This window comes from Mauremys reevesii, linkage group 3 (genome assembly GCF_016161935.1).
Source record: "Mauremys reevesii isolate NIE-2019 linkage group 3, ASM1616193v1, whole genome shotgun sequence".
Lineage (NCBI taxonomy): Eukaryota > Metazoa > Chordata > Testudines > Geoemydidae > Mauremys > Mauremys reevesii.
The window spans coordinates 97055760-97072240 of record NC_052625.1 but is presented as its reverse complement, the minus strand read 5'-3'; the positions used below and the strand labels follow the sequence as shown (position 1 = coordinate 97072240).

At 43.3% G+C, this 16481-nt stretch overlaps 1 protein-coding gene across 5 annotated transcripts in view; it reads right to left on the bottom strand.

Annotated features, from left to right (window-relative positions):
- SYNE1 (spectrin repeat containing nuclear envelope protein 1) overlaps positions 1-16481 on the bottom strand; it is a 472714-nt gene that overhangs the window by 219489 nt on the left and 236744 nt on the right. For all 5 annotated transcript variants that reach the window (XM_039529938.1, XM_039529933.1, XM_039529934.1 and 2 more), the window contains 7 exons: positions 15172-15308; positions 11005-11182; positions 8685-8867; positions 6650-6793; positions 6145-6300; positions 2790-2954; positions 372-544 (listed from right to left, as the gene is read on the bottom strand). In XM_039529938.1, coding sequence (XP_039385872.1) covers positions 372-544; positions 2790-2954; positions 6145-6300; positions 6650-6793; positions 8685-8867; positions 11005-11182; positions 15172-15308 — 1136 coding nt within the window. The remainder of the gene's footprint in view (positions 1-371; positions 545-2789; positions 2955-6144; positions 6301-6649; positions 6794-8684; positions 8868-11004; positions 11183-15171; positions 15309-16481) is intronic.

The following is a 16481-nucleotide window of genomic DNA, read 5'->3' as shown; positions in this document are numbered from 1 at the left end:
AAGACATTTGAGTTAAGGCTTTTTACAACAATCTGTATCCCACAACCTGCCTTTTTGTCCTATGACTACAGGGGTGTTAACTGGCCACTTTACTTTGAATGGTCCCTTAGAATATGTGCTCACTACTTATGCTAAAATATCTGTTCCACCTTGCATTTAGCAGTGACACACACACAGTACCTTTCCCAGACCTGAAGAAGAGCTCTGTGCGGCTCGAAACATGGTCTCTCTGATCAACAGATGTTGGTCCAATGAAAGATATTACCTCGCTCACCTTGCCTGTCTTGTAATCATATGACTTCTGGAGATAACGCTAATATTTTCAACTGTGTTGTCTTCTGTTACCATTCCCCACTCACATCTTTTTTTACCTTTTACAGTGAATGCAAGAGGACAAGAGAGAAGCCCATGTTTCCTTAAGCATCTGTAACTGTTGTTCAATGACAGGCACTCCTGCTGGAGAAGTGTTTTTCAGAACAGATTCTCCTCTTGTCAGCATCATTTTCATCTGGATTTCCTTCTCCTGCTTCACCGATAACAGTCCCTAGAAAGCAAACAGATCTTGTTCTAGCCTCATTGTTGTGGCATATATGCAGTCCTTCTTCTACAAAGAGAAGAAATGGTTAATAAACGTCACTAGAAAAGGAGCTGTTACACTACACCCTGAATGGATTATACAAGCTGTTTATCGGGTGGGTGGGCTTGACAGATGAGCCTCCCTAGTGAAAGAGGCCTTTCAAAGGAAGAGTTTGGGCCATAAACGAAACCCTAGGACTCAGGGAGAGACAGTTTTCCTGGAATCTGGGCAGAAAGGGCTTTGTTCGACAGATTTCAGAGCTGAACACTACAGAGAAGAAGAGACTATAAAAACAGTGAGAGTTCAAGTTCCTAGTGATCCATGGAGAACTGGAGATATTTTGTGGTGAAAGAGCCCTTCTGCTGCGGTGCTGAAATAAAATTGTGTTTAAGACCCACCTACAACATCGACATGCCTCGACTTTTTAAATCCAGTGACCCCAGTATTGCCAGCTCTCACAATTTTATCACATCTAGCAGCATTTGGTGTTTTTCCTAAACCCCTGCTCTTGGAGTTGTGTGTGTATGGGGTTTTCAGCTTTCATTAAAAATAAAAAGGAACTGTCTAGCTCTTATGGTTGTGCAGAAAAGTCTGAAAACATTAACCATGACAGCCCCTCAAAACAGAAGGCAAATGAAAAGAATGCTACATTTATTATTTGGTTAAAAAACATGAGATTTCAACTCATAATTTTGGGGGCCTGACTCAGGATTTTTAAATGCTGGAGATTGACAATGCTGGGGATGCCCAGTGTTACAGACAATAATGTAACCAGATCATCCACCACTTTTTTTTTTTGGGGGGGGGGGCGGCGGGAGGGTAGAGCATTGCAACATTATCTGAGAGTCACAATTAGGGTTACCATATTTGAACACTGAAAAAAAGAGGACACTCCACAGGGCCCCCGGCCCCACCCAAACTCCGCCCCTTCCCCACCCCCATTCCAACCCCACCCCCTTCCTTCCCCATTGGGCCCCAAATCCCCACCCCACCCCGCTTCCTCCCTTGAGCACGCCACATTCTCCCTCCCAGCCACCCAAAACAGCCGCCTCCTCCCCAGGCTCCAACTTTCTCGGCTCCTGCCGCTATCCAGCCCGTGCGCCCTCGGACGGGCGCTTCCCCGCGCAGCAGCAGTCGGAGCCAGGGGCCTGCCCCCGAGCTGGGCATCCCAGCCCCAATACGCTCCCAGCTGCGAGGCTGCATCCCAACCGCAGGCTCCCTCCAGCCCGCTACCAGCTGGACCCAGCAAGGCTGCGGCAGCTCAGGCCAGGCAGCTGGGGGAGGCGCTGCAGTGCGGGCCCTTCCTCGGGGGGGAGGGCTCCTGAGAGCCACCGCTGCACGCCGAAAAACTTTCCCCTGCGCCGGGACCCTCCCCCCAGGCAGTGGCTCCGCAGAGGGGTAGGGGGAGGCAGCCTCAGCTGCACGGACCGCTGGCAGGGGGGCTCCTTGCACAGCCGAGATGGAAGAGGGAGACTGAGTCCCTGCCAGAGCCGTAGGGGATGCTTGGAGGAGGGAGAAGCGGCCACACGCCCCCCTCCCCCACCCGCAGCTGGCTGCAGAGACACCACCGCTCCTAGCCGTGGGGCACGGGGTTGCAGCAGCAGTGGGTGGGGAGGGGAGGTTGCAATCCACAGGCTGCAGCAAGCTGACACCCCAAGAGGAGAGCGGATCAGTGGGTAGGGTTATCATACGTCCGTATTTTCCGGATATTTTTATATATTTAAAAAATCCTTCCGGACGGTGATTAACAAATAAAAAGCTGGACATGTCCAGGGAAATACGGACATATGGTAACCCTAACCACAATCTACCCTGAATGAGCAATGCATTAGTTACTACAAACAAACAACAAACTACGTGAACAGAATGTTATGGTTACACAATACAGCACTTAAGTCACTTGTAAAATTTGACAGATTGTGTAACTAAAGAAAATATCATACTTTCTCTATAGCCTTAGTTAACCATGTATCATCTTGAAATTTTTTCTTCAATATTTACACCATTGTTCATGTCACAATGGTCCAGTATATCTTTATCTTAAATAAGGCCATTTTACTCCAAAAGGCAACATTTTTCCAAATGTTTTTTTTGAAGTACATGAAAAATTGGTGTTTGAATTTTGCAAACTTACTTATAGTGGTCAGTATTTCATAGCACCTGAAGGAATGGGTCCTATGTATGTCATCTTTGTATCCATTTGTTTACATACCTCCAGCTTTAACATTCTGCTGTCTAGAACACTTTTGTCAGCTGTAGGGAGACAGTAAGATTCCAGCATATGAACTACATCAGCCATCCAGTCCTGGAGTTCTTTCATGCCGTGAGAGAACTGATGGTGCTCTGCGACAATCCTATCCATTCTGGAAACCTTCTCCTGAAATTCATATGGATATTAACACTCCTAACCATTTCAGTGACTGCTCAGTATGCACTTAGAGCTTGAGATGCAGGTGGCTAAACTGTGTCTACCATATTTCATGCATATGTTGCATACTCAAGTGCGTATACTTGCAGTTATCTACTTTGCATATACAAACATGAGTGGTGCACACACTATATGCATGTGCCAATTTTACAAGTACACTCCATTCAGTCCCCCAAATTAGAAGATTTGGCTCTTCAAATATTCCCTTTTTCAGTCTGTTCAATGTATCAATAGATTTAAGTGTTTAAACAAATCAGTCAGTCAGTCTCCTAAAATACTACACTAGTAAAACCATTTGAAGGGCCTAGTTACAAGTGAGAATTTTTTTTTACGTAAAGTAGCCATTTTCATTTACATTTCTTCGATTCATAGATTCCATGGTCAGGAGGGACCACTGTGATAATCTAGTCTACCCACCTGTATAACACAGGCCATAGAACTTCCCCCAAATAATTATCAGAGAGGATCTTTTAGAAAAGCATCCAACCTTGATTTAAAAATTGTCAGTGGTGGCGAATCTACAACAATTGGTAATTGTTCCAATGGTTAATTATTCTCACCATTAAAAAAGTATGGCTTATTTGCAGTCTAAATTTGTCTACATGCAATTTTCAGTCATTGGATCATATTATTAAAACTTTCTCAGCTAGACTGAAGAGCCCATTATTAAATATCTGTTCCCCATGCACATATCTATAGATTGTAATCAATTCACTCCTTAACTTTCTCTTTGTTAAGCTAAATACATTGAGCTTTTAGAGTCTAATCACTGTAAGGCATGTTTTCTAATCCTTTAATCATTCTCGTGACTCTTCTCTGAGCCCTCTCCAAATTATCAACATCCTTACTTAAATTGTGGACACAAGACCTGGACACAGTAGTCCAGCAGCAGTCACACAAGTGCCAAATACACAGGTAAAATAATCTCTCTCTCTCTCTACTCGAGATTCCCCGGCTTAAGCTCTTTTGGCCAGAGCATCACATTTGGAGCTCATGTTCAAGTAATTATCTGCTCCCACACAAAACTTTTGCCATTACTGCTCCCCACTATAGAGTCCCCCATTCTGTAAGGATGGCCTATATTCTCTGTTCCTAATGAATAAATTTATATTTAGCCATATTAAAACACGCAATGTTTGCTTGTGCCCAGTTTACCAAGTGATCCATATCGCTCTGAATCGATGACCTGTTTTCTTCATTATTTCCCACTCCCTAAATTTGTGTGTCCTCTGCAAACTTTATCAGTGAAGTTTTCTTTCAGTTCACTGATAAAAATATTAAATAGCATAGGGCCAAGAACTGGTCCCTGAGGGATCCCACAGGAAACACAGCCACTCTATAATTCCCCATTTACAATTACATTTTGAGAGCTATGTTAGTCACTTCAATATATACTCTATACAGAACTAAATACAAAGAATGATTAAAATCATATTAGATACTAGCGCTTAACTCTATAAAAATACGTATACTTCATAGTCTATCATCCTTCTAGAGGATGGACACAAAACCTGACCTTGTGGACAGTAAATTCACTCCTTAATTTTAGTTACTATCTTTAACTCAGCCCATTGTGTCTATGTTCTGAAGTGTCATATGGCAGAGAGATTTAGAGTAGTTAATGGATCCCAAATTGCATGTAATTTCTAATTTGAATTTGTCTCACTTCAGTTTCCAGCCATTGGTTTTTGTTAGGCCTATTTCCATTTTCTTACATCCACATGTGGACTTTGCCTTACCTTACCAATGCCTTCATCATCTCAGGACTGAATTACTTCAATACACTCCATACAGGGCTGCACCTGAAGATCACTTAGAAACTTCTAGTAGTACATAATGTGAGAACACACTTGTAGAAGGCATCTCACAGCTCTGTGCAAGCAGTGGCACTCTGCTTTGGATGCTTTGGGTACAGATCTTTGGGATTGCCCCATATAGGAAAGCACAGAGGCGAGGGGGGTGGGGGGGTGACATTCCACAAACTCCCATTCTCTGACTTTAAGATGTGCAAGGAATTCCATTAGTTTCAACTCATGAGAATTTCCCCATATTCCTTTTCCCTTCCTGTGGTTTTTTTTTTTAAATCATGAAGAGCAGGATATGGCCCTATATACAATATTTTTTACATTATATATGACTATATGTTTCATAATTCTCTATTTGTATACACTTAGTTGACAAATTAACAAACTAGTAATTATTAAAAATAGAAATGAGATACTTTATTAAATGGTCTCAAATGAAATGGTCTCCAACACACTTCTAATATTCATAATTGTTTATATTACAGTAGTGCCTGTAGTTTCCAACTGAGATCAAGGCCCCACCACAATAGACATCACAGGAGTGATAGTCCTTGTCCTAAACAGCTTACAATCCAAATAGACAAGGAAGACAGAGGGTAAGAGGGGAAAGGGAGGCACACAGTGGTGAGCTGACTTGCTCGATGTCACACAGCAGGTCAGTGGGATAGGATGCAGGTCTCCCAGCCTCAATCCAGTGCCCAAGCCACTGGAGAATGCTACTTCGCTCTGATAACTCCAAAGCACACTAACAGCTAACAAATGCTTTTAAAAAATGCTGAAACCAATCTTCCAACTTCTAGACACAGAAATTAATAATGCAGATAATAAACTTTAAGAACTGGCTAAGTATTAGCAACATTTCATTATTGTGATTCCGTATAAAATACCCCCCAAGTTTTGAAAAATAATTACTGGTACCTTACATGCTCCTGGGGATACTAATTATCAAACTAAATTATCCTAAATGCTGTAAATCATGGCTTGCTTTTTTTCATTCAAAACATCCAAATTTGTTTCATTTCAAACATAATTCCCTGTGATGGGGGGTGGGGGGTGGAAGGGGGCGGGAGAAATTATATACCATGTATGTGGACTCTCAGTTTCTCTTCTCAGACCAATGCATTGGAAAAAACAATTAGCTCAGTGTTCAATCAGGTAAACGATCCACACATACCTTTCCCCTCTGCAGCACAAGCCTCAGACATAGGATAGAGCAGACATACCGTACAATACAGCAGCAAGACAGTTGCGATATTTCAGAATTCAATCATTTGTTTTCACATCGGTCACATTCACAAGAACTGCTGGAAAGTGCGCACGGGGGGGTGCATTACCTTGGTTAGATTGCTTAGAGCTAGGTATTGAGAAGATAGCTGAGACACTCTGCGCATAAAGCTTTTGCTGGCAGCTTGCTCCTCCCACAGCTGCTGAGCTTTTTCTTTTAGCCTGTTGAGCTGAGGCTCGTGGCAGCTTATTTCCTCAAGGACAGACTGTAAAGCACAAGCATGTTACTATTAAGTGCGGGTGCAAAAGAGCAAGCAAAAAAGAAAGCAAGCAGCCCTGTTAACATGGACATTCATGCCCTTGCCATTAGCAAGCATCTTAAACAAAGGCAACAGTTGATCATTACGCACACGAGACAGTCACAGAAAGGAAACAACACATGTCATCAAGAAGTGCTGAGACAAAAAATCTGCCTGAGGATTGAAGTAGGCCCCAAAACTGGATGCAGCCTTTAGTTGGAGATCAGGGTGCCAGCATGATCAAGCATTTATTAGGAATTCATGACACAGGAAACCAGGCTAGGGATGGCTGGATGTGTTTTTAGGCCCTTATCACCTGTAACTTTTGTTGTTCTCTCCTCTTTGCAGGGAGGTCATGAAGTCGACTACTGCTTTCTTGCACCATCTTCTCAGTTGTGTTCAGCCAGTCCTGGAGAGGCTCAGCACTTGTTTCAAAGTCCTTCATCTGGATCTTTAAGTTCTGTGGAGACATGCGATATGCACATTTAAAAAAACAAAAACAAAAACAAACAAAAAACAATGCACCACTATGTTTGCTGCAATGTTATTATGCAATCTATAATCCAATCACAGAGGTATGCTAAGGTGTGAAGGGTTCATTTCAGCTCTGCTTTCTCCCCTACCCTGCACAAACGCTCAGAGAAAAGGCTATGTTTGGTAGCCAGAGTGGGGGAAATGATTTAAAAATGGACATCTTCATGGTCAAGAGCTGTAGGACTTAGTTGAACCATTACTTTCTGATTGTAATTTGCTTTACTTTCAAGGCCTTATAAATAAGCCTTACAAAGCCCTTGCTGACTGCATTTTTTCCCCCATGGACTCATTCCATTGGCTGAGTGGAGAATATCTAAAACAATCAATGTGGAGTAAAAGCTCTAACCAGCATAGTTCAAGTAGTTTAGTTTTCTCAAGATTTTTAGACTAATTTTCTTTTCATCCCCATCACTTCAGAATGAAAGATTTAGGATGTGGATCTGAAAATTCTGGGGTTAGAAGGATTAATCCATGTGAGAATTAGTCCATGTGAGAACAGCACAGGATGTCTCTACTGTTCTGTGTGACATCTCTCCACACATCCACTCTGAAACAATGAAGGCCTAAATCAGTATAGCTCCATTGTCTTCGGTGCTGATTTACATGAGGTGAGGATCTGGCCCAAAGAGTTTCCTACATTTCCTGTCAATGCAATTTAAAACTGACCTAAAAGATATTTTCAGTCTCAACTAGAAGTTAGGGCTTGAAACTGGAATCACTGGGAGAGATTTTATGGCCTATGTTATGATCATCCAGTCTGAAGTTCTGTGTCATGGCCCCTTCTGGACTTGAAGTATACTGTGTTAGTTTTAAAGATGTTTAATTTCTATGATACTTGCATCAGACATTTTGAAAGGAGCAGACTACTGTGGTATCACATTGTATCTATGATTAAAATATTTGCTTGGGTAATTTTTAATTACATTTCAGTGGGACAAACTTGGTCTACTGATTGCATGAAGGCCCAGATTCTGACAGCAAGGTACTATTAAACACGAGTAAGACTATTTGAGCTGGCCCATTTAAATCAGTCTAACTACTCATGGAGCAAGGGTATCAGAGTCTTGCCCTAAAACAATGTATTTTCATGCATCTTAGCTATTTGGTTTATTGGATGAAGCTCAAGCTGCTGAGGTTGGGCCAGATTCCACCATCCTCTACCTTGACTAGTACCTTATTATGTGAGCTATGCCATTTAAATTAATGAGATGACTTGTTTGGTAAAGAACTACTCAATGGGAATAAGGGTGGCAAAATCTGACCCTCTGAGTTGAGCCATTTTCCAGTTGCATCAAAGGAGAGGCACTTAGAACTAGTTGTCATAGAGCCATAGATTCCAAGGCCAGAAGGGAGAACCATGTCATCTAGTCTGTCCTACTGTCTATCACAGACAACCACCACCACCACCACGCATCTGTACACTAAACCTCCACCAAAATTAGGACAAAATATTACAGCCCACAGGAGATTAAATTATTATATGTGACAGGCAGAAAATAAGAGGAACCGAGACACAATAATACCCACTTAAACCCAGCAAGTGACCCACACTCCATGCTGCAGAGAAAGGTGACTCCTCCTATTCCCCACAAGCCACTGCCAATGTGACTTAGGGAAAAATGCCTTCCTGACCTCACATATAGGTGATCAATTAGACCCTGCGCATGTGAGCAAGAACCAGACAGCAAAGTGGACCTTACTCAGTAACAAGAAATGTAAACTACTCAGTCTATCAAGACACTTACGATCAGAAAGGCAAAAGAAAAAAAATAAAAAGGTTTCTAGTCAATCCATTCCCTGTTTGACTGGCTCCATACCTCCAAAGCAGATTCCTTCTGGTGCAGGGTGGAGAGAAAATTTTTCCAGTCTTCTTTAGCAGTAACAACTTTGGCCTGGATAACTTTAGCCTTTTCTTGGGGCAGAATAGTGCTCAGCAGTTCTCCCTTGAACACCACAATGTTTAGTTTATGCTGGCCATTTTCGCTTTCAGATAAGGATTCCTTGGCAAAAGAAACTAGCCAATTAGTTATAGATAATGTGCAGAAAGAGCTTTCACAATCACACTAATTCACATTTGTTTAAATTCATTCCACTTTATACCCAGTAAAAATCAGAGGTTTTAGGGACAGCAACAACCTAGATCAGAGGTACCATGAGCCTAAACGAAATGGATACTAACAAGCTAGGGCTGTGTGTGAATTCATAAAATGACCCATTCTTTACTGGGATAGGATCTCTCTTTGAAAATCTCAGGTGTGTTGCAAGAAGAAGCAATACTAGGGATTCAGTAGGTGACAGGTAGACTTTGCTCAGAGTAGATACTGAACCAATACCCAGGCATAGTGGTCTCAGTTACTTTGCTACTGAAGAGATCATCTTTTAGGTGACATACAGTGTACATACAGTGTAACTCAGTAGGAATCTTCAATAATCACAGGCCTTTAAAAAAAACAAAAACCCAAGAGTGTTGGGTTGTTAAACCTGGTACTCGGGACAAACGCTAATTGTGGTAGTTACATTCTGCTTAGTTACTTCTGCAATTCAAGGTATTCTTCACTTCATGGACCTATTGCATTATGTGGATAGGTTAATGAACAGATTTCAAAGTTTCACCTCAAAAGTACTGTATTTCAGTTATGTGTGAAATTTCTATGAATAATTTGTAAAAGTATTTTGTGACTCTCTGGACTGAAAGAAAATATATAACTAAAGACATTTATTATGATGATCAGAATTGCCATAATATAAAGTTTCTGGTTCACAATTACCTTACTAAATTACCTCCAGATTAACAAATTATAGGCTTAATGCATAAATTACTGGGTGAAGTTCTACGTTACACAGGAGGTCAGACTAGATGATAAGACTGGCCCCTTCTGTCTCTAAAATCTATGAGTGAAAACCCAGCCCCACTGAGGGCAATGTAAGTTTTACATTATGAACCTATGAATGTTTACTGATATCAAACAGGCTAATGGATTCCTAAATGTTGGAGGGATTAAGGAATGAAAGTGAACATGGTTTCTTGAGAAATGCCTGGAAGTATGAGCAGAATTTCTTTTATGTAGAAAGCGTATATTGTGCGTAGCAATTATGAATTTATGCTTTTAAGCAGAAGGTGAGCAAATTATTATTTTAATCATGAAAGGTTTTCATGACGACTAAAAATTGCTTGCCACTGCTCAAATGACAAACCTAAGATTTAATGGGCTGACATTTCTGTTATTCACAAACATGGTTACCAGAAACAGCCAAAGAGTTCTCTCCTTCTAAAGTGGGCTTCCTTAGATGAAAAAGTGGAGATATTAATCCAACATTATGCAAAATTTTAAGTACAATTCCAAGGGGAAAACTATCTGTTTTGGGACTTGGAATCTGCAGATAAACTATTGGAGACATATTAGTATTACCTTTAAATGAAAAATATACAAGTTAATTGCCTGCCGGCATGATTGTAGTCCTTTACTTACATTATATTATAGATTATATTCATACATGATGAAAAGTTTGCAGAAACTATTACTTTGAAATAGTTTCAGGTACCACATAATGTTCCTGCCTTCCATTTTGTGTTGTTGTTTTACAACCATTTCCTATTTAAAAAAAAAAAGTGTCCCCCCGTCAGTGTGTGAAAGACCCAGATGGAGGGAGGAAACTGACTATGAGTATATCTAAATGTAATCGCACAGTGTGACTGCAGCTCAAGCTGACATACCTGAGCTAACATTAATGGAGCTGGCTTGGGTCCCCAAGTGGTGACGCTCTGGCAGAATGGGTTTCTGCACAGACTGTACAAGCCTATCCAGAACCGTGGTTAGACCATGCCTGCGCTACTCAGACTTGAGCTAGCTAGAGAAAAGTTAGCTCAGGTACGTGAGTTTGGGCTGTAATCACACCCTGTGTTTACAGTATAGACATATCCTATAATGGGGAAAATAGTGAAAATGGCTATCCACAAAATGAACAAACCAAACGAAGAAAAAAAAAAATTTCTAGTCCTTCTCAGTTATAATCATCGTTAGTCTTGCTGTAACAACAGTAAACTAAAAATAGTAAGTAAACAAAATTCAGATAGATGAGTTGGTTTTAAGCTAATCATGTCTCTCTTAAATCACTATCTGACTGCGGTACAATTACCTGTATTTTCTGTAGACTTGCCAGTGCTTCATTGATATTTTGAGGCACGTCAAAACATTTGGCGGTGGTGATTTTTGAACTGACCAGCCACTGTTGGAAGTCCCTGAAAGCTGTCCGGAATCTCTGCTGCAAAACCTGCTCTTTATTCTGACAGCCCTTTGAAGCTTGTAGACAGAGGCTGAGTTTGTCATTTTACAGAGTTAAATAAAAACAGGGGGGAATGGGAGATTCAATTAGATACAAGGAAATAGGCATTTCCACAGGTATTACACTAAGACTCTCATTATATATAGTTTGAGACTAAAAGCAACTGAATAAACTGTTTAGGGTTAGATTGCGTTCTTATCTTGCATGGCCATGGGTGAAAAAGCCACATCTCCTTAAAAACCTAAGAGGTCTAGAATGCATACTTCCCACCACTACAACCAAGTAAGAGGGAGTGAGCAGAACCTTGGCTCCACCCTGACATTGCACCAGCCAGCAGAGTTGAGCTGAAGTGATGGCAGTAGGGGAGGAGGGACTAAAATGAACACTGTAAAGAGCTGTTGCAACTTAATTCCTCCCAGGAAAAAGGGAAAAACGGGAGGAATTGTGAGCCCGAGTCACAGATTTTTGCCAGGGCTCATTCTGATGAGTAGCCCCCTTTGCTAGAGCTGGGTGACTTTTTCCACATGAATAGTTCACCAAAAAAAATGACATTTTGGTAGACTATTCATGAATTCAACAGCAATTCACTAAGTCGTTTCAGACACACTTCCCCCCCCTCCCCGAATTTAGGTGCTGTTACAAAATGGCCAGTGGTGATGCTTCTGCCATCCTTATAACTCTTAGCTAAGTGTGCAGGACACTCACTTGTAATGTGGAAGACCCAAGTTCAATTCCCTCTGTGATGGGGGCCCTGCGTGTCGAGTTGGGGTGCCCCCATCGGCCTAGTGCCGGTTTGGTACACCCTGTCATTGGGATTCCCCGTTAAGTGGGTGATTTCAGCCAAGTGGGTCTTGGTCACTTGACAGGGTCACTTAACCAACTAGTCCGTGGTCTCTGGGCAGACAAAAGGAATAAACAGCCGCGGGAGGTGGGGGGCAGGCAGTAGTATTTAGCAGCAATCAGGTTGCAGCCCCTGGGGGGGGTACATAAGCAATCTAGGGCCCTGCAGCCCCCCAGCTGGGGTAGCAGCGGCACTTGGTGAATTAGCCTTCTGGGCACGGCAAAGCAGCAATCAGGCTGCAGCCCTGGGGTGGGGCAAAACAGACAGTCTGTAGGCCTTACTTCCCTCTGGGCTGGGACATAGAGCAGGCAGCAGCCTCCTCAATGGGCAGTGGCTTGGCTTCCCCAGCAGTCTCTGCCATTGGCAAGTCACCAGGAGTGTCGCAGGAACTGGCAGTGTACATCCTTCCTCCTCTGACACCTGCCCTACCTGAGCTGGGCTGCCTCCTTTTATCTAGTTTCTCCACCTGGAGCATGTGCAGCAGGGGAAAGGGGGCATGGCTGCCTGGGGCCACGATTGGTCCGCCCCTGGCGGCCCAGTGCGGGATTGTTACACCCCGTCACACACCCTCCCCCTCAAATCCAGATCAGATGGTTGCCCCCCCTCCTCTCCTTCCCCACTCCTACCAGGAAAAGAAGTTTGCATTTGCATGGGCTTGGCCCAGGTGATGAAGTACCTCAAATTCGTAGGGTTGGAGGGCAAGGTACCATCTCATGATCCTGGCATTAGTGTCTTTCATAGAACGGAGCCATTGCAGGGGTGCATGACCTGTGATAAGTTGGAAGTGATTACCCACCTGGTAGTACCATAGGGCTTCAACGGCCCATTTCACATCCAGTGCCTCTTTTTCCATTGTGGAGTACCTTGTCTCGCGATGGAATAACTTTCTACTCAGATGGAACATCGGGTGCTCCTCCCCCTCGTGCTCTTGTGACAGGACCACTCCAAGACCTACCTCTGAAGCATAAGTCTGGAGTATAAACCTTTTCGAAAAATCTGTGTGAAAAAGGACTGGCTCACTCAGGAAGTCCCTCATCAGTCATCAGCCATTCCCACTTCACTTCCACCATTTCCCCTCCTGCGGAGCGTGGTTCGGAGCTTTCTGCAGGGCAAGAGGGTCTCTCCTCCCGTCCTCCTTCTTCCTTCTGGCCTAGGAGTCCCCTCACCCGTGGCTTTTGGTTCATTTCTGCCAGCAGACGGCACCTCCATTCTCGCAGAATCTCCCTAAAGCAGGAACAGTCACAACCTAGGACTGTGGGATATGCCATCTTTTTGGCCAGGCTGACCTGGCATGTCTCCTCGTGATCACCCACCGTTAGCTTTTCCTTAGCTCTGGGATACAGTTGTACATCCCCGTGGATGTACCGGAGGCATATAGGGGCCTCTATCAGGTCCAGTGACTTCACTAGATTGGCCCGTATGAGGGTCTGGCTGCAACCCAAGTCAATAAGACTGGATACTGGGGTGCCATTGACCTGCATAGGGATTATCAGTTTCGGTGAGACTCTTTGCCGGGCCCGAGAACCTGCTACCTAGACCTGGCCATAATTGCAGTCCATGAAAGGCCTTTAGGTCATCTCCAGGTCCTATCTTGGCCAGTCTCACTGGTAACCCAGTAAGACTGTTCTCTGAACCCTGGCTCACTCTAGCAGGTCCGGGTGGGCCCCTAGGTTGCAGGAGCACCGCCATCTGCCGAACTAGCTGTTCTTGCTGGGATTGGTGTTGTGCAGCTAGCTCTGTAATCAGCTACTGCTGCTGCTCTTGGTGGTGGGCCATCTGTTGTTTTGTTGAGCGGCCATTTGCTGTAGCAGCTGGGCTTGTTGTTATTGTTGCTATTGTTGCTGCTGTCTTTCCAGCATCCATTTTAATATCTTGTCGCTATCCATGGTGTCTGTGTGGCTCTTTCAAATAGATCTCCTTGGGTTTGTCCTCTTAGTAGGACCCGATCAGTGCCTATATTCTCCATCACATGTGACGGGGGCCCTGCATGTTGAACTGAGCTGCCCCCATCGGCCTAGTGCAGGCTTGGTACACCCCATCACCCTGTTGTCAGGATTCCACGTTAAGTGGGTGATTTTGGCCAAGTGGATCTCAGGCCCCCTGACGGGGGTCACTTAACTAGTCTGTGGTCTCAGGACGGACAAAATAAAACAACCAGTATGGAGCTCTCTTCTGGCTGGGCCAGCAGTGGCACTTGGTGAATTAGCCTCCCGGACAGGGCAAAGCAGCGAGCAGGCTGCAGCCCTGGGGTAGGGCAAAGCAAGCGAACAGCCTAGAACCCTGCAGCCTCCTGGCTGGGGCAGGCAGTAGTACTTGGGGAATTAGTCGCCTGGGCAGGACAGTTAGTTTATGGCCCCTGGATGGGGCAAAACAGTCTGTAGGCCTTATTTCCCTCTGGACTGGGATGTAGAGCAGGCAGCAGCCTCCTTAGTGGGCGTGGCTTGGCTTCCCGGGCAGTCTCCACCATCGGCGAGTTGCCTGGAGCGTAGTTGGGCTCTACCGCCAGGAGCGTTGCAGGAACAAGCAGTGTACATCCTTCCTCCTCTGTCGCCCGCCCGACTGAGCTGTGCTGCCTCCTTTTATCTGGCTTCTCCACCTGGAGCATGTGCAGCAGGGGAAAGGAGGTGTGGCCACCTGCGCCCACAATGATTGGTCCCCAGCAGCCCAGTGCAGGGTTGGTAAACCCCGTCACACCCTCCTCTGCGTGATGTGAAAAAGGGATGCGAACTTGGGTCTCCTACACTGCAGGAAAGTGTCCTAGCCACTAGATTATGGGATATTCTCCCAGTCTCTCTTGTGGAAGCTTTTCCACTTTGTATAAACAATTAAATAACGATTGAAGCAGGGATTTGAATTCGATTCTCCCACATCTTTGGTGAGTGTCCAAATCACCAGGCTAGAGAGTTATTTTCACTCTCTCTCTCTCTGGCCCAATGACTATCTGTTGTCATTCACAGTGACAATTCTTAACCATTCAAAGCAGAGTCTTATGGCTCAATCGAGGCCTTAAAAAACAAGATGGCAATTTTTTCAACCTTTATTGCCATTGAGTTTAAGGCAATCAGTAAATAATCAATCCACTGTTCACTTGTCATTTTTTAACTTATGATATCCTAGATCAAAATGTATATGTTATACACACAGAGTATTGTTTAACTGTATATAAGAGGAATGCTTACCTATTGTACTCTTTAATTAACCCTGAAACTTTTGTAGAATAGGTACTCAAATCCCTGGAAAATCTACAAAGGTCATTTAATTGAGTCTTGAGCTCTTCTGTCATATTCTCTGCCTTTGTTAGAGCATCCAGTGTTTCCTGGTGGGGAAAAAAAAAAACAGAACTGAAAATTGTGGCTGTTCAATACTGTTATCGACCAATTTAGATGAGGTGTGCCTTACATTGTTTGTGCTGTGTTAAAGTGAGATTGTACTATTACTCAGAAAAATGGGATGTGTACAGTTCCTCAGCACTGTAACTTTTAAATAAACAAATAAAAATCAACACAGAAGCAAAGTGTTTGGTACTTCTGCAAGAAATACTGTCATATACAGTTCTTTTGTAAGACCTGGCCAATATTTTTAATTCTCTATGCCTAAAAGAAGGCTCCCAAAATCAAGTTTAGGCACCTAAACAGAAATTGCCTGATTTTCAAAGGTGCTGTGCACATCCTGTTCCCGTTAACTTGCAATAAGATATTTACTATCTTATTAGCTATCCCTTTCCTAAAAAGTCTCGTAACATTTTATCTTTTATGACTGCCGCTGCACATTGAGCAGATGTTTTCAGAGAACTATTTATCATGACTCCAAGATCTCTTTCCTGAGTGGTAACAGCTAATTTAGATCCCATCATTTTGTATAGTTGGGATTATGTTTTCCAATGTGCAATATTTTGCATTTATCAACATTGAATTTCATCTGCCGTTTTGTTGCCCACTCACCCAGTTTTGAGAGATCCCTTTGTAACCCTTTGCAGTCTGCTTTGGGCTTACCTACCTTGAGTGGTTTTGTATTGTCTGCGAATTTTGCCACCTCACTGTTTACTCTTTTTTCCAGATCGTTTATGAATATATTGAATAGGATTGGGCCCAGTACAGATCCTTGGGGGACTCCACTACTTATCTCTCTCCATTCAGAAAACTATTTATTCCTACCCTTTGTCATCTGTCTTTTACCCAGTTACTGATCCATAAGAGGACTTTCCCTGTTATCCGATGACTGCTTACTTTGTTTAAGAGCCTTTGGTGTGGAACCTTGTCAAAGGCTTTCGGAAAGTCTAAGTACATTATATCCACTGGTTCACTCCTGTCCACATTATTAATTTTCCTTAGGACTCTTAATTTTTAGTACTCCCTATGTTTCACTATAAATTAGATTATAAAGTAGAGGCGTACACAGTACGACTTCCGTTTTTCTGCATTCTACATATTCTAAATCAGCATATTTGCTATTAAAATAGCAAGTATATTAGACAAGTACTACATTCAGC